This window comes from Sinohyriopsis cumingii, chromosome 19 (genome assembly GCF_028554795.1).
Source record: "Sinohyriopsis cumingii isolate HCF-2022 chromosome 19, ASM2855479v2, whole genome shotgun sequence".
Lineage (NCBI taxonomy): Eukaryota > Metazoa > Mollusca > Bivalvia > Unionida > Unionidae > Sinohyriopsis > Sinohyriopsis cumingii.
The window spans coordinates 59,690,755-59,711,854 of NC_142979.1; the positions used below are offsets into that span (position 1 = coordinate 59,690,755).

Sequence of the window (21,100 nt, forward strand, 5' to 3'; positions counted from 1 at the left end):
GTTTATGATGTGATATGCTAGGAGTTTCTGTCCAGCCTGTCTCACCTGCTTACCATTATGATGAACAGGAGTTTTGTGTGAAAGGTTTTAAGTTACATATTTTCTACACCAGTGGCTGCATTCAGCTGAAACTTGAACATAATGTTACTACAGGTCCAAAGTTTATGCCATGATATGCTTGGAATTTGTGTCTTGCTTTTGTCTTGCCTGCATGTACCCAAAAAGCTGGATTCATCAATGTGAACATTTAACGTTTTGTATTTGGATACCTTCTGTCTTCTACATTCAAGTTTAATAATCTTTTATGATATCTCTATAAGTTTAAAGTTTATTTCACCATATGATAGGAGTTCCTGTCTTGCCTGTCTCACCTGTGTGAGCATCATAGTGAACACTTTTGATGTTGACATTAAAGTTTTGAAAGTTACATTAATCATTGGTTGCATTAACTGAAAGTGTAGTATAATGTTAAGTTTTTATGTTGATATGCTAGAAGTTCCTTTCTTGCTAGCTAAAACAAAAGCATGTTTCATCATTTAAAGTTTTGTGTTACAATTTTTGAAAGCCACATATCTTCAGAACCATTTGCTGTATTCAACTCAAAATTTAGGTTAATATTACTATATGATAATAGCTGTAAAGTGTATATACTCTGATATGCAAGGAGTTTTTCTTTCTTTTTACCAAGTTTCACCTACTTTTGGTCAGAGTATGTACTGAGAAGCGTACAGATGCAGGCAAGACACTGAATGCTGCAGTAAACCTGTTTGTATACGTTTTGCTAATGATTGGAAAAGTAAATGTTTTGCTGTCCTATAACGAGTACAGTTGACTTTTTGGGCCATATGTATAATATTTCTGTCAAATTTGATGCTCTTTTTTTTAAATTTTGATTTCCATTTGAATTTTACTATATAAAAGTATTTACAGAGAATTCTAATCATATTCTAGACAAGGTCAATGTATTTTAGAAACAATAATTGCAAATATCTTCTGTTTAGAATAGTTTTCATATTAAAAATTTTTTTACATATGAGAATAAGATCCCAAGTTTGTATATACAAAGTTTTTAAAAATAAATGAAGAAATTTTTTTAGGGTCCAATACATCATTCACACCTCTTAGCATGCATGAAAAACTCACAAACTTTGGAGGCAGGTGTGGATCCTATCTTTTTCTTATAGAAAATAACCCAAATGTATACTCCTAATTTTTTAATGGGAATAAAATTATGATCAAACTTGGTAAATGAAAGCTTGATATATCGCTCATTTTATCATTAAAAATGGCATCTAGTGCCCAGAAATTTGAATCAGTATTATGAAATTCACAACTTTTTTTAAAAAAGTGATACATTTTGATAAATTTTCTTTTTTTTAAAGAGTTCTCAGTACACTGGAAAAAACAATATCAAAGGAAATATCAATAATTAAAATATCAGTAATGCCTTTTGCTGGTAACACTTTAAAAAATAAATACAAGTTAAATCAATTTTGCCAAGTTAAATTCATGATTTAGTTTTATCATTTAATTTGGTTTCAGTGTGATCATCATAAATGCCATATGTCTGTGAAATATATAAATCGATGAGAACCAGGGTGTATTTTTTTGCATTAAATCAATTAAAAGTAGACCTATTTTGTATTATCATTTTGATTTGTCTTTTTTGTCAAATCAAGTAAAGTGGGGAGATTGAAAAATTGTAACGGTGTGTAAATCTGACCTGCATAAAAGCTAGCTTTCACAGTTGTGTGTCCGTTCTTTTTAGTTGAGCAATGTGATGTGTGTTGAAACATCTTGGGGTAATGTTTCTAATGATCTTTCAGTGATTGGTTATCCTGAAAATAAGGGTAATTTATAGAGTAAAAAGTGAACAACACAGTTAGATTAAGCTTGTCAACATTTATTCACAATGTAACTATTTAAAAACTATGCCAATATTTAACCCAACTGCTTGACCCCCTCCCTCTATTCTGACTGTCATCCTAATTTTTCCTTAGTAACTTGCACTCTTGCTTATGTTGCAGTCAGTTTTGGGACCCCATTATGAGTGAGTTGTTGAGAGATAGGTGTGTTTGAGGTCCTGCACTACCAAGTTTTCATATCAGTCATGTCATGTTATACACAGTGAGATGCATATATTTCCTTATTTTTATTTTATCTTTTTATTTATTAATTATACATGTATAAACTATTTTAAATTACAGGTTTTTGGTTGTAAAAAGCATTTTATGATACAAACCCATTCATTGGCATATTCTTTGAATATTTCTCAGACATTTTCTTTCCTTATTTTATATTATTATTGTTATTATTATTGTTATTATTATTATTATTATTATTATTATTATTATTATTATTAATCCTTATATACAGTAAAATAAGTATTTTTAATCCTGGCTTAATCATAAAAAGTTCTCTGGGGAAATATTTTTTTCAGGTTTGGACAACAGTGTAAAAATTTAAATTACACTTAAATGAATAAATTTGAAAGTCTTGACTGTTGTGAAAAATCCACCCAGTGCACCTTGAATGAAAACTTTAATTTCATAGTATTTGGATTAGTAACTTTTTGCATAATGGAGTAATAAGAACAGCAACATCAGTGTCTTGGGGTCAACCAGTGGAGTATGTAAGCAAGCTTGCCAGTAGCCTCCTTGGGGTTCTTGGTTCTTACTGGATTTTTCTCGGGGTTCATCCTCCACCAGTTATAATAGCTGCCAGTATAGCCTGTTGTGCTGAAAAATGGTGTTAAACACACAACAATAACATTAACAGCGATTATTATCATCCTCATCAATGATGATCAAGATTATTATGATGGAATTGAATTCTTGGTAAATGTGATACAAATTTTTCCTGGTCATCTTAGCATGTAAAACATGAAGCATTCCTACTTACCAAAGGGTATAAAAAATTAGAAGAAAAAAATGTATCATCTCTTTATTTATTTAATTAATGTACAGTATATCAGTAGTGTAAGCATGCAGGTTGTTTTGGTCCAGAAAGCGATAATCGTATCTATAAGGTAGTAGAGTTTCATTAGAGTCCATTTAATACCTCAATATTCATGTTTCCGATTAGAGATGTGTAAGTTTGGTGCTATTAATAATTCTAAAGCCATTAACATAAATGATCAGTTACTTTTTATATTTTCTTGATTTTGACAGCTGGAAATTATTTTGAATCTTTAGTGTTCTCCAGGTTCCAACTAAAGTTAAAATGGAATTAATAATTCAAAATCCTTGAAGTTTCTTTCTTGCCAGAGCCACTGGTATCTGCTTTCATCAAAACCAACTTGGGATGAAAAATAGACCCATGTACTTGAAATAAGGCATACACTCAATACAACTTTCTTTGAAAAACCTTACCTCTGTTTGCTTGAGATATCCCCAATTTCTAAATGTAATGATTTTAGTTTTATTGAGATGACCATCATACCAATGTTATCACAGAAACATTTGATAACATTTTTTCAGTTCTGAAGTAGCTTTACTATATTGGTACATTTATCAACATCATCAGCATAAAGTATTGCAAAAATATCTTCTGAGACAAATACACCTCTTGCTTTGGAGCTTCAGCTGTGTAATCAAATCACTAATAAAAAGGGAAAACATGATAGGGTTAAAACACAACCTTGCCTTGTACCTAATGTACATTTGAAGTAAGTAGTTAAACCTTTAGGTGTTGGACACAGCTTTTCAGATTTCTATACATATATATATTAAATTGTTTACTATTTTACAAGAGGACCCAAGTGGCCGAGTGGTCTAAAGTGCTCTCCGTTATGGATCACTGCCATCTCACCTCTGTCTGCATGGGTTCAATTCTAGGATTCAGCCAATGTGGGTATGTGGGAAAGCTTGCCAGTAGCTTCTCATGTGTCACTGGTTCTTCCCAGGGTTTTCCCGTGTTCTTCCTCCACCATTAATACTGGCCGCCATGCATAGCCTATCATGTGCTGAAAAATGGCATTAAACCCCACAACAACAACAACTATTTTACAGTTCATACCCTTGCATAGTAATAATTGCAAATATCTTCTCATACTGCATATTATCATATTAGGTGGCGTACCTCTGGTCTGAAAACTTGAACATCTCTTCTGATATAACTGAACATCTCTTCTGATATATTCTGAGAGAAATCAATGAGTTTCAAGATATCTGAAAAGAGTATTCTTTATGTCGTCATAAGCTTGACTGAACATTCTTACAAATGATTGTATGAAAGGGTACATTATCAATATTAATTTTCTCTTCATCAAAATAAGTTTGATAATCATTAACATCCACAGTTTGGGAAACATTACCATTTTTCTCACATTCTGAGTTAGTCTAATTGAACAATATATTGGAAAATTTGTTGATTCATCTCAAGCCCCTACTGGTGATATAGCTAAATAGTTCAGAAGAATATAACATATACTCAACATCACTGCAACCATTATGTGAACTGACCATTTGTATCATCAGAGCGCCCTCCATTTATAATACGAATATTAAAATGTATGTATACATCTATTAAGGATAAGGCAAAATTGTTATACACTTTATTGTCTACTGTATGCCTCTGCATTGAAAACTTATCTGCATCAAAATCAACATTGCATCCATACACATAATCAAGTGATCATCAGGGATAAAATCTTCCAAAAATTCTTAATTCTAGCATTAAAATCTTTTGATAAGAAAGGATAACATTTTTTGTATTGACATTTGATCATAAATAACTTCTCACTTAATAATTCAATTCCATCTTCATTACTAGTGTTATATGTTGGAGTATATCCAGGGGAAAAAGTATGTAAGTACGATGAATATATCTTTATCAGTTGTATGTTGGAGTATATCCAGAGGAAAAGTATGTAAGTACCACGAATGTGTCTTTATCAGTTGTATGTTGGAGTATATCCAGGGGAAAATTATGTAAGTACCACGAATGTATCTTTATCAGTTGTGTGTTGGAGTATATCCAGGGGAAAAGTATGTAAGTACCATGAATGTGTCTTTATCAGTTGTATGTTTGAGTATATCCAGGGGAAAAGTATGTAAGTACCATGAATGTGTCTTTATCAGTTTTATGTTGGAGTATATCCAGGGGAAAAGTATGTAAGTACCATGAATGTATCTTTATCAGTTGTATGTTTGAGTATATCCAGGGGAAAAGTATGTAAGTACCATGAATGTGTCTTTATCAGTTGTATGTTTGAGTATATCCAGGGGAAAAGTATGTAAGTACCATGAATGTGTCTTTATCAGTTGTATGTTTGAGTATATCCAGGGGAAAAGTATGTAAGTACCATGAATGTATCTTTATTAGTTGTATGTTGGAGTATATCCAGAGGAAAAGTATGTAAGTACCATGAATGTATCTTTATCAGTTGTATGTTGGAGTATATCCAGGGGAAAAGTATGTAAGTACCATGAATGTGTCTTTATCAGTTGTATGTTTGAGTATATCCAGGGGAAAAGTATGTAAGTACCATGAATGTGTCTTTATCAGTTGTATGTTGGAGTATATCCAGGGGAAAAGTATGTAAGTACCATGAATGTGTCTTTATCAGTTGTATGCTTGAGTATATCCAGGGGAAAAGTATGTAAGTACCATGAATGTATCTTTATCAGTTGTATGTTGGAGTATATCCAGGGGAAAAGTATGTAAGTACCATGAATGTGTCTTTATCAGTTGTATGTTTGAGTATATCCAGGGGAAAAGTATGTAAGTACCATGAATGTATCTTTATCAGTTGTATGCTTGAGTATATCCAGGGGAAAAGTATGTAAGTACCATGAATGTGTCTTTATCAGTTGTATGTTGGAGTATATCCAGGGGAAAAGTATGTAAGTACCATGAATGTATCTTTATTAGTTGTATGTTGGAGTATATCCAGAGGAAAAGTATGTAAGTACCATGAATGTATCTTTATCAGTTGTATGTTGGAGTATATACAGGGGAAAAGTATGTAAGTACCATGAATGTATCTTTATCAGTTGTATGCTTGAGTATATCCAGGGGAAAAGTATGTAAGGACCATGAATGTGTCTTTATCAGTTGTATGTTGGAGTATATCCAGGGGAAAAGTATGTAAGTACCATGAATATATCTTTATCAGTTGTATGTTGGAGTATATCCAGGGGAAAAGTATGTAAGTACCATGAATGTATCTTTATCAGTTGTATGTTGGAGTATATCCAGGGGAAAAGTATGTAAGTACCATGAATGTGTCTTTATCAGTTGTATGTTGGAGTATATCCAGGGGAAAAGTATGTAAGTACCATGAATGTATCTTTATCAGTTGTATGTTGGAGTATATCCAGGGGAAAAGTATGTAAGTACCATGAATGTGTCTTTATCAGTTGTATGTTGGAGTATATCCAGGGGAAAAGTATGTAAGTACCATGAATGTGTCTTTATCAGTTGTATGTTGGAGTATATCCAGGGGAAAAGTATGTAAGTACCATGAATATATCTTTATCAGTTGTATGTTGGAGTATATCCAGGGGAAAAGTATGTAAGTACCATGAATGTATCTTTATCAGTTGTATGTTGGAGTATATCCAGGGGAAAAGTATGTAAGTACCATGAATGTGTCTTTATCAGTTGTATGTTTGAGTATATCCAGGGGAAAAGTATGTAAGTACCATGAATGTATCTTTATTAGTTGTATGTTGGAGTATATCCAGAGGAAAAGTATGTAAGTACCATGAATGTATCTTTATCAGTTGTATGTTGGAGTATATCCAGGGGAAAAGTATGTAAGTACCATGAATGTATCTTTATCAGTTGTATGCTTGAGTATATCCAGGGGAAAAGTATGTAAGTACCATGAATGTGTCTTTATCAGTTGTATGTTGGAGTATATCCAGGGGAAAAGTATGTAAGTACCATGAATGTATCTTTATCAGTTGTATGTTGGAGTATATCCAGGGGAAAAGTATGTAAGTACCATGAATATATCTTTATCAGTTTTATGTTGGAGTATATCCAGGGGAAAAGTATGTAAATATCATGAATGTATCTTTATCAGTTGATGACTTAAATAACAGAACTACACAATCATTAAATGTGTAAAATAATCTTTTTCAAAATCTTTCATTACGACAGATTTGACCATGAAAATGGTTACTTCTCCTGAATTCCTGCCTGTACCCACTTTTTTTATGAACACAACTATAAGACATAATATTCAAGAAAATTGTAAAATTCTGTCTAATATGTTTTTCCCCAAGTTTCATGTAAACCAGAAATGTCAAATTTCTTACAGTAATGAAGACAAGAGTTCTGGTGTTCATACTTTGCTAAGCCATCTGTATTCCATGAAAGAATGCTCAGGTCAACATATGTGTGATGGATATTCTGTAAAGCATATATGTGTTGACCTGTGACCTGAGTAGTTGCTGGAATTCCTTCATATGAAGAAGGGATTATCTCCTGCACTGTGACTGAGATTCCCTTCTGTAGTATTTCCATTAGAGCCATTTCTTGCATCACCATATCGTGTACTTCCTACACGAGTCGCTTCAGTTCAAGAATGTGATGTATCATTATGTTCCAGTTATACATATATACTTGTTGCTCCAAAGATAAGCTTGTCAAACTTGATGAAAGCGTACTCAGCCTCGTGGCTTAATTGAGTCATATAATCATAAAGTGCTTTCCTCTCGTCTCTTCAATGCTTGGGGAATCCCTCATGTATCTTGAAGCTATTGTTGTGCTTAAGAAATTCTCTAGCTTTCCTCAGCATCTGTTCTTTGTACTTGCTGAACTTAATGATGAGTGGGCTGGTAGAACTTGTTTCACTCTCACTTGCGCAGTTCTTACCAAGCCTATACACTCTCTCTGTCTCTATGGAATGTGAATCAGCTATTACAAATTTTGCATTTGGTAACATCCCACATTTCGCAACAGGCAGCTTCAGTTCCATGAAATGATAAATTATTTCTCCATGACGAATTCTAAATTAACCAGTATATTGTCAAGATTAACAATCTTATCAAACAAAATCTTATTCTGTTCTGAAGCTTATGTGTAGCCTATTTTGTGCTGAAAAATGGCATTAAACCCCATAACAACAACAACAAGAATATATAAAATTCCAGAGCTCAGACAAACTGGTTAAACACTTGAATTCACCAGATCTGTATATAAAATTTATTTATCTTTTGTACATGCTTAATAAATTACCAAACAAATTTTCTACCTACTGTGTGTGTGTGTGTGTGTGTGTGTGTGTGTGTGTGTGTGTGTGTTCTTTAAAGTTTATGGGGGGGTAATTATTTTTGTAATCTTTTAAAAAAATCGTTTTAAATTTTTTTAAAAAACTTAGGATCTGTTGGTTAACACATTAACCCCTGGAGCTTTTTGTCATTTCGCCTGAAAATTGAGTAGGAAACACATTTTGAAAGCTATTTCTGAATATACTCGAAAACACCAAATCCCCAGTCATCTTTCAATAACATACTGACTAGATGTGATAGATACATCGTTTTTCATTGGCTATTTGACTTGCGCATGAGCAGAAGGGTTTAGTTGGATTTTTTTATTATTTTTTTTTGCTAAATGGAGCAATTATTTTTGTATGGAGACCACTCTTTATTCCAAATGCCCATCTTATCCTACTTTTTGCAAAGGCTCATCTATCTGTTTGCAGTTCATACTGGTTTGCCTTAGATCGGAGACCAAAAAGTCTAAAAATCCTAACACAAAATCAGATTCTGTCCATGGGCGAAGTTTGGGTAGAAAAAAGTCGGGTCCAAAAAATGAGTTTTTTTTATCTGTATTTTGTAGTGCAACTAGATATTCCAGATTATTTGGTATCATTGTAGAGCTACATCTGTCTACCTTTCTATAATACCACCCACTTTAGTGTATCATGCATGACCGTGATGCTACAGAGCTCATCAGTAGGCTACTAGCTCCTGCCCCGTTAAGTCATCACTAGAGGTTAATGTGTTAAAACTAGATTCAGTCAGGTTAGCCGAAATGCAGTCAGAGGGTGTATGTGTGCTAATAATGTTAGCCATAACTGTGATACGTTTGGTATAATAGCTTAGAATTAAATGAGTATTAATAAAAAAATGATTACAAGTTAAGTCAAATTTACCCTTTAAGAAAGTAGAAAATGCAATTACATTTACTTTCATCATATCATAGTTCAGTGGGCTGTCAGAAATTTTAACGTGATAGTTCAGAACCACCTCACTGGTAGCCCCACAGCTGTGGGCTCTGTATTTGTTATACCCTAGCTCTCATCTTCTCTCAGCAACAAAATGTGTCTCAAGATGCCATGGTTTCATTCATGTTTGCAGGTACTCATTTTAATATTTTCTTGAAAACTGTGTTTTCACAAAGCAAATGATCTGTTGATATACTTATGATGATTGAGGTAGACTATGGGTCTTAAGATACTTATGATGATTGAAGTAGACTATGGGTCTTAAGATACTTATGATGATCGAGGTAGACTATGGGTCTTAAGATACTTATGATGATCGAGGTAGACTATGGGTCTTAAGATACTTATGATGATCGAGGTAGACTATGGGTCTTAAGATACTTATGATGATCGAGGTAGACTATGGGTCATAATATACTTTTGATGATCGAGGTAGACTATGGGTCTTAAGATACTTATGATGATCGAGGTAGACTATGGGTCATAATATACTTATGATGATCGAGGTAGACTATGGGTCTTAAGATACTTATGATGATCGAGGTAGACTATGGGTCTTAAGATACTTATGATGATCGAGGTAGACTATGGGTCATAATATACTTATGATGATCAAGGTGGACTGTGGGTCTTAAGATACTTATGATGATCGAGGTAGACTATGGGTCTTAAGATACTTATGATGATCGAGGTAGACTATGGGTCATAATATACTTATGATGATCAAGGTAGACTATGGGTCTTAATATACTGTACTTATGATGATCGAGGTAGACTATGGGTCTTAAGATACTTATGATGATCAAGGTAGACTATGGGTCTTAAGATACTTATGATGATCGAGGTAGACTATGGGTCTTAAGATACTTATGATGATCGAGGTAGACTATGGGTCATAATATACTTATGATGATCGAGGTAGACTATGGGTCTTAAGATACTTATGATGATCAAGGTAGACTATGGGTCTTAAGATACTTATGATGATCGAGGTAGACTATGGGTCTTAATATACTTATGATGATCGAGGTAGACTATGGGTCTTAAGATACTTATGATGATCGAGGTAGACTATGGGTCTTAATATACTTATGATGATCGAGGTAGACTATGGGTCATAATATACTTATGATGATCAAGGTAGACTATGGGTCTTAAGATACTTATGATGATCGAGGTAGACTATGGGTCATAATATACTTATGATGATCGAGGTAGACTATGGGTCATAATATACTTATGATGATCGAGGTAGACTATGGGTCATAATATACTTATGATGATCAAGGTAGACTATGGGTCTTAAGATACTTATGATGATCGAGGTAGACTATGGGTCATAATATACTTATGATGATCAAGGTAGACTATGGGTCTTAAGATACTTATGATGATCGAGGTAGACTATGGGTCTTAAGATACTTATGATGATCGAGGTAGACTATGGGTCATAATATACTTATGATGATCAAGGTAGACTATGGGTCTTAAGATACTTATGATGATCAAGGTAGACTATGGGTCTTAAGATACTTATGATGATCGAGGTAGACTATGGGTCTTAATATGCTTATGATGATCGAGGTAGACTATGGGTCATAATATACTTATGATGATCGAGGTAGACTGTGGGTCATAATATACTTATGATGATCGAGGTAGACTATGGGTCATAATATACTTATGATGATCAAGGTAGACTATGGGTCTTAAGATACTTATGATGATCGAGGTAGACTATGGGTCTTAAGATACTTATGATGATCGAGGTAGACTATGGGTCTTAAGATACTTATGATGATCGAGGTAGACTATGGGTCATAATATACTTATGATGATCAAGGTAGACTATGGGTCTTAATATACTTATGATGATCGAGGTAGACTATGGGTCATAATATACTTATGATGATCGAGGTAGACTATGGGTCTTAAGATACTTATGATGATCGAGGTAGACTATGGGTCTTAAGATACTTATGATGATCGAGGTAGACTATGGGTCTTAAGATACTTAGGATGATCGAGGTAGACTATGGGTCTTAAGATACTTAGGATGATCGAGGTAGACTATGGGTCTTAAGATACTTAGGATGATCGAGGTAGACTATGGGTCTTAAGATACTTAGGATGATCGAGGTAGACTATGGGTCTTAATATACTTATGATGATCAAGGTAGACTATGGGTCTTAATATACTGTACTTATGATGATCGAGGTAGACTATGGGTCTTAGTTTTCAGAGGAAAGCATTTTTCATTTGTTTCCAAAATTCATTAATAGAAGTGAATCTACAGCCCTGAGTAGCTAGTATGTATATTTCTATGTGGTTTTTACAACCTTGAAAATTCCTTGAATCTGGGCTTTGATTTCAAAATTCCTTGAATGTTGGTTTTATCCCTGTCCTTGTATTTCTTGACAAACTCTTTTGAATTGTTTACAAAACTCTTTGAAATTATCACAGAAAATGCAAAACTTTAAAAGAGACTAAAAATGTGCCACTTTTTAAGTTCAGAAATTTTGTTATTTACATATTTTATAAAGCAGATGCAGAGATTAATACAAAATATGTTTGTGTGAATCATATGGCATGGTTAGTTACCACACAATGACCAATTACTTTAGTGGCATGCTGATAGGTGATGTGTTTTTTAATTCTACTTCTGTACCAAATTATGCAGTGATAAATAAAGCAACATAGAGAAAGTTTAGTTACCATTTGAAAATTTTAGAAGTGCTTGAAAACATCTTAAAAGGTCATTGTAAAATGACTCAATAAGACAGTACAAATTTCTCAGATATTGTCACTACCAAAGCAGATTCTTCTTTATATAATGCACTTAATTGGTATAAATGCACAATATTATTTATTTACACATAGATAATAATTATATATGTACTGTGCATATCTAGTAAAAATTGTATAATTATAATGTACTACTGTTGTAAAGGTCTGAAGGAAAGGCTAAAATTCTTCCAAGCAAGAATATTTTTCTCTTAGTTGTTTTTAATGGTTCGTAGACTGAAGAGATTATGGGATATCTTGCACAAGTGTGTTATTGCTACATTTCTTAAGCTACATGGAGGATTGCCATGAAACTTTTCGCATACATGCATCCCATGGTCTAATTTTTCTTAATGAAAATGGTGCCATGTGGATATCCATTCAGGCTGCCACAATGTCTTGAAATCTTGTTATCTCTACTCCACCAGAATTAATGGTAGTATTAACATGTGATTTTCACTAAAAGATTTCTTATGATGTCTAGTCGATCCTAAATGAAAATGGTGCCAGTCTGGTTGATATACTTATAGATCAGATGTGTACAGCTCATATGCCGTCCAGTCAGCTGTATAATGTTAATATGCCATCAGACCATATGTATGAACTTAATACATGTATGATAATATGATTTTGATATAACCTCAGATCAGCTGTAAGTTGTTAATGTCTTCAGATCAGGTATATTCTGTTAATATGACCACAGATCAGCTGTATTATGTTAATATGTCCTCAGATCAAGTGTATGCTGTTAATATGCCACATATCGACTATATTCTGTTAATATGTCCTCAGATTGGGTGTATGCTGTTAATATGCCACATATCAACTATATTCTGTTAATATGTCCTCAGATTGGGTGTATGCTGTTAATATGCCACATATCAGCTGCATAATGCTAATATTATATACCTTCAGATTAGCTATATGATGGTTAATATGCCTTCAGATCTGTGTATTTGGTGTTAATTTGCCTCAGATAGTCTGTGTGCTATTTATATACCTTCAGATAACCTTTATGGTGTTACGCCTTTAGATCACATGTGTAGTGTTAATATATATATATAATCTGATAAACTGTATGATGTTGTTATGCCTTCAGACCAACTTTAGTTTGTTAATATGCACGTGGATCATCTATGTGCTGTTAATATGCCCAGAAATCAGCTGAATTTGGCATTATTCAGCTGTAATAATGATGCTGATCTACTTGGGCAATATGCAAGTGATTGCATTTTATGCAGCTTGCAGTTGGTTGTGCATTATGTACAAATAAATATGGCATGTTTTAGAAAGTCTTATTGCTGAACAATTACATATAATTATGTATTCTTTTTAATTTGAAATCACATATCATGTGTTTCAAATTGCAGGAGGGGGGAGTTTAGATGATGAGTATTATGATGGCTACAAGTCCCCAGACAGTAAACCCAGTGACAGCAGTACCAGTCAATTCAGTACCTCTGACCAGTCAGAGAGTGAGGACTTTCGTAACTTTGACAGCTACCTGGACGAGCTCAGCAAGAAGGAACAAGAGCTTAAGAAAGATGAAAGTCCACTCCATCGCCCTATTTCATCAAAAGGCAAGCAGCCTCAGGCAACCCCTACCCCACCAAAAATACCAGCTCTGATTACATTGGTAACCCAGCTTCCCCCACCATCATTCCATTCATCAAGAGGTAGTAATGCTAGTTTGGATAATTTTGCTGACTTTACAGAATTTAAATCTGCTTCTGGCAGTAGTGTTGCATATTATAAAGTTCAGGAAGTGACTTCAAGAATAGCAGAGGATGATTCTTTCTCCAGTACTCAGCAAGCACAAGCAATAGTGACACCTGGTAACAAGGGAGTGACACAATATGGCAAGGAAGGTAATTCAAAAGTATCCTCTAGTGACATCATTCTGATAGGGGATGAGGATAAATATGCAGCCTTGAGAAATCTGGGTTTTGATGATGAACTCACTCAGGTGTCACTTCCTGCTACCCAAGGGTCTTCAACATTCCCGAGTTCTCAGGATCAAGGTCAAGGAGCAGAAGACAACTGGGCTGATTTTCAGGGAGCAGATTTTGCACAAATCCATGAGGGATCAGAAGCCAACACTTCTTTATCTAACATTTATATTCCTGCCACAGATATTGCCAGTAAATCTAGTACTTCAGCAATCAGTGAGTCATTAAATGACAGGCTTGTTCCAAACTCTTCAGGAGAAACTAGTGTTTTAGACACTTCTGTCAGTTCTAGCTGGGCAGCATTTGCAAGTCCAGCATCAAAAACTGCAGAGACAGGTGACGGGACAGGTTATGCTCCCTCAGGCATTCGCATTTCAGAAAATAAGATCATTCAGATGGGTTATCCCAATAATCATCCTACAGTTTGTTTGACTGATCAAGAGGAAGATGACTGGGCAGACTTTCAGGGGTCCGGAGTGGATAGAATGCATTCCTTTCCGACAAGGGCAGAGAATTCAAAACAAATTTCGCTGGTTCAGATAAGGAAGGAGAATCTTCACAAGGATGAGGTATTGAACCTGTTTAGTGTGAAATGTGATCCTTCTCCCCAGATTCATATAATAAATTCCGAATCAGAGCAGAGTCAAAAGATAGGCAACAAAGAAGAAAAGGAAGAATTCTGTTCATTTTCTGCATCATCTGATATTTCTGTGCACAGTAATAGTAATAGTGACCTGCATAAACAGAAACCTGCCAATGCCAACAAGTTTGATCATGAGCTAAAAGAACCAACGCATTTCAAAACAACAAACATACCAATGGATCTTGATCTCAGAGGGCCTGATGAGGATTTGTACCCAGAACCCCCTCCCTTAGATGACTCCCCTACAGAGGAAGATGACCATTATTCAAGGGGATATGACTTTGATGACTTCATGCAGCCAAAGCCCATTGAAAACAAAAGCAATGTAAATATGCATATATTCTATAGTAAGAAGCCATCATATGTTCAAGCAGAGAAAAAGACAGATGATAAGAGAAGCCAGTTGAATTTGGATAGGAAGAGAAGCCCAGTGGATTTGGATGACAATGACAGTTTATCTTCAAAAGACATAGATGTATCAAAGGACAGGAGTGGAACTCAGGGAGATGATGCCCAGTCTGTAGCCAGTCTTGAATTTGCCACAGGTAAGCGAATTCAGGAACTGAAGGACATGGAAGGGGCAGATTCACAGTCAGTATCTAGTAACGAATTTGGGAACTTTGAAACTTCCACATTGCCGCATTCTCACTCAGAGTCCAAGTCCCTTGACAGTCTGGATCTCTGCACATCCGATCCCAGCACTGACACTGCCAACAGCTCAAACAACAGTGAACAAGAAGACAAAGAGGTATCCTTCATGTCAGGTAAGGAAAATATTGTCTTATACAGTCAGTATGATGAATTTATATGGGATACAGCTGTTCCATTTGATGGCACTTTTCTGATGTAATATTACTTTTATTGTACAGATAGAGTTTTATTTAGAAACAGCAGTAAGATTAATAGTTGACAAAGATTAATTCTTGCGTAAATTTGTAGACTTTTTATGTAATAGCAGAATTATCTTTGTTAGTAGTGCATTGTGAAAATTACTGATTTGAGTCTGGTAAGTAAGCAACAATTTAAAAAAACTTAGAATCTTTTATTTTACAGAAATACAGGATAACCAGACAAATGGAATTATGTTTCCTGTTCTAGGAGATAGATATAGTGGACTTCTGCAGGATGTGCCGGTAAGTATTTTTCTGTTTTAGAGCAGAATATAATAATGTACTTTTTGTTTTCTCAACTGTAGCACTTGTTTGGTCTCATTGCAGTCAACATTGGGATTCTTTGTTAAAGCTGTGTGTTTTGGCAAGTCAGATATGAGGTTGGGTGGGAATACATTGTTGCACATGTCACCATTGAGATCGTTACCCTTTTAGTGAGATAATATTGCATCTGAATGATTGAACTTTTACAGCACTGTAGGCCATATATCAGGTTCCATTGCGATCAGTGTTGGAAAAGAAGCTTATAGTATATACTGGCATACAAGTTGGATCCAACTGCACCGACCCAGAATTGACATCACATAATGTGCCAGCAGATCTGGGTATATGCAGTTTGATAGGAGTAATTAGTAGAACAAACAACACTGGACTGGTGTTCCAACACATTATGCAACAGAAAATCAGGGTCTGTGATGTTATCTGTCAACATGCATGTGAGTATAGATGGCATATCAACAGATGTCCAGTGAGTTTTATCATGAGTAAGATCTGTGCATATTACTAAAGTTTTCTTGCATCTTATTGACTGAGTTTCACTCTACTTGGGACACGGCTTGGTCTGATCCCAATTTTCTTTAAAAAAATTAAAAATTAATACGACTCATCTTGATAGCCTGTGAGTGACGAGGACCACAGAGATCAATTGCAGATAGGTGGCTCAGTTCGGTTAACATCTTGATAATAGGGATGGGGTGTTAGCAACTTTTGTTAGTGCATGAACATTGTCTCAATCATTCTAAAGAAATATTCATCTAATTTATTTTAATTTTATGGATATTAGACCTGAAGAAGTCAGTTAAAGTAGAAATGAAGCTGATGTGCAGTACTCAGTATCAGTAAAGTCAGAGTTGCTTCCCTTTTAAGGTTAGAACACCTGCTTCCATAGAAAGTAAACACTGATTGAATAATGCTTCATAGCTACAATTACAATCATAAAACACATAGGTGCCAAACCTATTATTATGAGTTCTTTGGTTAATTCATAAAGTTAGTGATTTTAATTGTCATCATACACTTTGTTTATAGTACTTGGCAATTACTGAGTACAAATCTCTATCGTTTGTACTAATTAAAACATGGCACATGGCAGTTACATGGTATGTGAATGCTAAATCCAGCTCAGTAAAGGCAACAAAAAATTAAGAGAAAAAGAAAGGATAAAAATGCATGCATTTTATTATAATTTTAAATTTGCACATTAAGAAAAGTTCACAAATTAGCCGGGGCCCAGAGTGGCCGAGTGGTCTAAAGTGCTTTCCATTATGGATCACTGCCATCTCATCTCTGTCTGCGTGGGTTTGAGTCTAGGATTCAGCCAATGTGGGTATGTGAGAAAGCTTGCCAGTAGCTTCTCGTGGGTTGGTGGTTCTTCCTGGGGTTTTCCCGGGTTCTTCCTCCACCACTTATACTGGCTGCCATGTATAGCCTATCATGTGCTGAAAAGCAGCGTTAAACCCAACAACAACAACAACACAAATTAGCCAAAGTACAAACTTGAGAGTCATGAGTTGTCATTGGTTTGGGACATTGATAAGAAATTAAGCTGACTTACAGTGCAGATGTTATTGTAATACTGGTGTCTTTCATTTATTGTAATCAGCTGAGACAATTAATCTGTTAATTAGCTTGTGTCATTATGCAAAGGACCATTAAGTTCTCAACAGTTGTCAAAATAAATCCATCTTAACCACAGTGTAAGAACTTAATTGGAAACTGCACAGACACAGATCTCTTATCATATAATGTTCAGGTAGATCATGGTCTGTGCAATTTGTTAGGAGTAATCAATAGAACAAATAACACAGACCCTGATCTGCAAGTGCATTATGCATCAGCAGATTAGGGTCTATATTGTTTGCTGTTAAACTCAACCTATGAGCAAGTATATATGGTAACGGCCTTTTGAATCTCGTCACATTTGAATAGAAGAGGATGTATCCCATAATGCACTAGTAGATCGGATTCTGTATTGTTTGTTTTATGCTGTGTGGCCACAGAGTATAAAGTAATTTGGTATACCATGAATAGGACCATCATGGTACATGGGCATTGCCTTGGTGTCTGTTAACCATCATATTACATGGGTATTCCCTTGGTGTCTATTAAAAGCAACTGCAAACAATGTAGACACAGATTTGCCTTCACATAATATGCCAGCAGATCAGGCTGTGTCTTGGTTTTTCTACTGATTCATCCTGTATAGATCCAGATCTGCTAGTGCATTATGCAATGGCAGATCTAGGTTTATGTAGTATGCAGTTCAATCTGACTTGTAAGCAAGTGCATACATTGTTTAAATTTACTTAATTTACCTCTTGTATTTTTGTATACAACATACCCGATCATGATTAATCATCACCAAGAACAAACACTTCTGTATAATGTGATCTTGACAACAACACAAGACTTTTTTATTTGCCAACATCAACAATCTCATAATGAAGTTTCACAATATGATAACAGCTAGTGGCCCTGGATGGCTGAGTGGTATAAAGCACTCTCCTATATCAATCACTGCCAGCATATCCACACAGGTTTGAGTCGGTTTGAGTTTCGTGCTTGGTTAATATGGATATATTAAAAAGCTGCCAGTAGCTTTCCATACATTGGTGGTTCGTACCAGGTTTTTCCCAGATTCTTCCTCCACCAGTTATACTGGCCACCATGTATAGCCTATTTTGCACTGTGAAATGTCATTCAGCCCCAAAACTACATTATATCAGCTTGACTTTGTGTTTTATAGGGCAGTGACAAGCACCTGTATGAATGGCAGAGATGTCTGGGCAGCTGTTACCAGATGATTAGGGATGCTAATAACGTGTTCAACTCCATCAGTAGTTCAGCTGTATGTAATGAGATCATGAGGTCATCACAGGGCTCAGACTATGTCCAAGGTCAGTGTCTTTCTCTTCATAGTTAACTCCCTTTGTTCTATTGCTAATTACAATTTACCTTTTCCAAAGTAGGAAAGTATCATAAAAGTGCATTAAAATAAAATGACATTAAATGGCACTCTGTGACTGGACAGACTTGATATGGGTTTTTTTTGCTGATAAAATATTTATATGATGTTTTTTTAGGGTTCATTACTCAGTCATTGATAGACATTATAGAAATGGTCCATTGGACCAACCTGTACCATTTAAAACACGAACTTGAAGGGCATGAAATGTAATAAAAGCCCTTGGGAGCTACTTTAATGACATGGATATCATTATTGACATCAAGATCCATTAATGTTTCATCAAGCTATATTACATCTATTTTATGAGTACTTTACATTCATCACTCATAGCAAGATAAACAGTGAATGGTTTCTGTGGAAACACTGTGCTATCACTAATTTTTTAGGGTACCAATTTTCATGTTTTTTTTTGTTGCTCACAAACCACAGATTTAAAGACCCAATGAAGAATTAGCCACATATCATAAAGAAGCACCCCACCTCCCCATTCTCCACTATTTTTTACTGTTTAATTCCTAGAGAGCAACAAAGCTTTATAATAAATGTTTCTGTAATATAGAAATGAAATATTAGCTTTTACTTGTGTTTTTTGTTTGTTTGACTCTTTGAAATTTACAATGCATCTATATGGAATCCAGGAGCTGTAATTTTCACACTGCCTGCAATGAATATATTGTGAGGTAAGTAATGATTGAAAGAAATCAGGAAAAGCATAAGGCATTCAAAGTCTAGTATTACTGAAAATGAAATAATAATAAATGAAAGTAGTATTTGAAAATTAGACATAATACTTAATCAGGTCATTTTTCATTCAAGTGAAACTTGTTCACAAATGTAAATCCTTGTGAAAGCCTGTCATTGAATCCACGCATGTTTAATCCCGGTGAAGAATGTGACTGTAAAATACTAGAACAGTTGCTTGAAACACAATTACTGATGCAATACTAGGTATATATACTAAATATTGCGGACTATTAAAGCTCGCACTTCTTTTTGGACAAAACCACTACTTGCTGATAGTTAATCGACTAAATGCAAGTAAACATCCTCATGAAGCTGGTTCAGAGAAATAAGTGATTACATTGTTTTTCAATCTAGTTAGCATTTTTGCACTTTGATATGCTCAGAACACATCAAATGTTGACATTGCTTGCTTACTGTTGAGCAAGGGGCAGCTATTAATATGTTTTGGTTGAATGATATTATATGCACTGACAGGTATATAATTTCAGTTTTTCCAGTCGCTGTGTAAATGCCATGGTCACTAGAAAGTAATTGATAATGTATTTTATGGACAGTATTTTAAGGAACAAACATGTACTTTAATAACAGAGTAGCCTAGTGTTGATGGCTTTGATGTTGAATCTGAGTGATTGATCTTGATGTGTATGTTTTTTACTCATATGGGTGTTAATATCATTTTAACAATGAAGTGACTGCCAATTGTTGTCGGCATATTTTTGTTCTTTTGTATTTATTCTTTATTTTATTTTATTTGTATGAGCTTAATCCATGAAATAAAATACCATCAAATATACAAATCTTGATAGGCAAAACCACAAATTTATGTACCCAAGAAAATGTCTGTTTTTACAAAACTACAAATATTGAAAGTTATGAAAATAAATGATACTAGATTAGGTTGATTAGTCAGAGTTTTCTTGAAAATATGCTTTAGTAAGAATAGCATTAGACTTAGAACATTGAATGGAATATACTCAAACACTATATTGCATTATGTTGTCTTTTTCTGCACATGTCTAGCCATATATCCATCTCCAAATTGACCTATTTTGTAGCTTCACTGGTCAAAAACCAGAAGAGCTTATGGGTTGGTCTGATGTCCATCATCCATCGTTCATCTGTCTTCCACTGCCTTATGGGATGGTCTGATGTCCATCATCCATCGTTCATCTGTCTTCCACTGCCTTATGGGATGGTCTGATGTCCATCATCCATTGTTCATCTGTCTTCCATTGCCTTATGGGATGGTCTGATGTCCATCATCCATCGTTCATCTGTCTTCCACTGCCTTATGGGATGGTCTGATGTCTGTCATCCATCGTTCATCTGTCTTCCACTGCCTTATGGGATGGTCTGATGTCCATCATCCATCGTTCATCTGTCTTCCACTGCCTTATGGGATGGTCTGATGTCCGTCATCCATCATTCATCTGTCTTCCACTGCCTTATGGGATGGTCTGATGTCCATCATCCATTGTTCATCTGTCTTCCACTGCCTTATGGGATGGTCTGATGTCCGTCATCCATCGTTCATCTCTCTTCCACTGCCTTATGGGATGGTCTGATGTCCATCATCCATCGTTCATCTGCCTTCCAATGCTTATCCCTCTGTTTGCACAAGTTTGTTTTCACTACTACTCCTACACTACTTTGAGATTGCC

General features: G+C 35.0%; 1 protein-coding gene across 2 annotated transcripts in view; it reads left to right on the forward strand.

Moving 5' to 3' along the window:
- Positions 1 to 21,100, forward strand: part of LOC149775790 (synergin gamma-like) — a 160,037-nt gene that overhangs the window by 110,200 nt on the left and 28,737 nt on the right. For both annotated transcript variants that reach the window (XM_089943378.1, XM_089943379.1), the window contains 3 exons: positions 13,337 to 15,322; positions 15,612 to 15,691; positions 18,474 to 18,624. In XM_089943378.1, the coding sequence (XP_089799504.1) occupies positions 13,337 to 15,322; positions 15,612 to 15,691; positions 18,474 to 18,624 (2,217 nt within the window). The remainder of the gene's footprint in view (positions 1 to 13,336; positions 15,323 to 15,611; positions 15,692 to 18,473; positions 18,625 to 21,100) is intronic.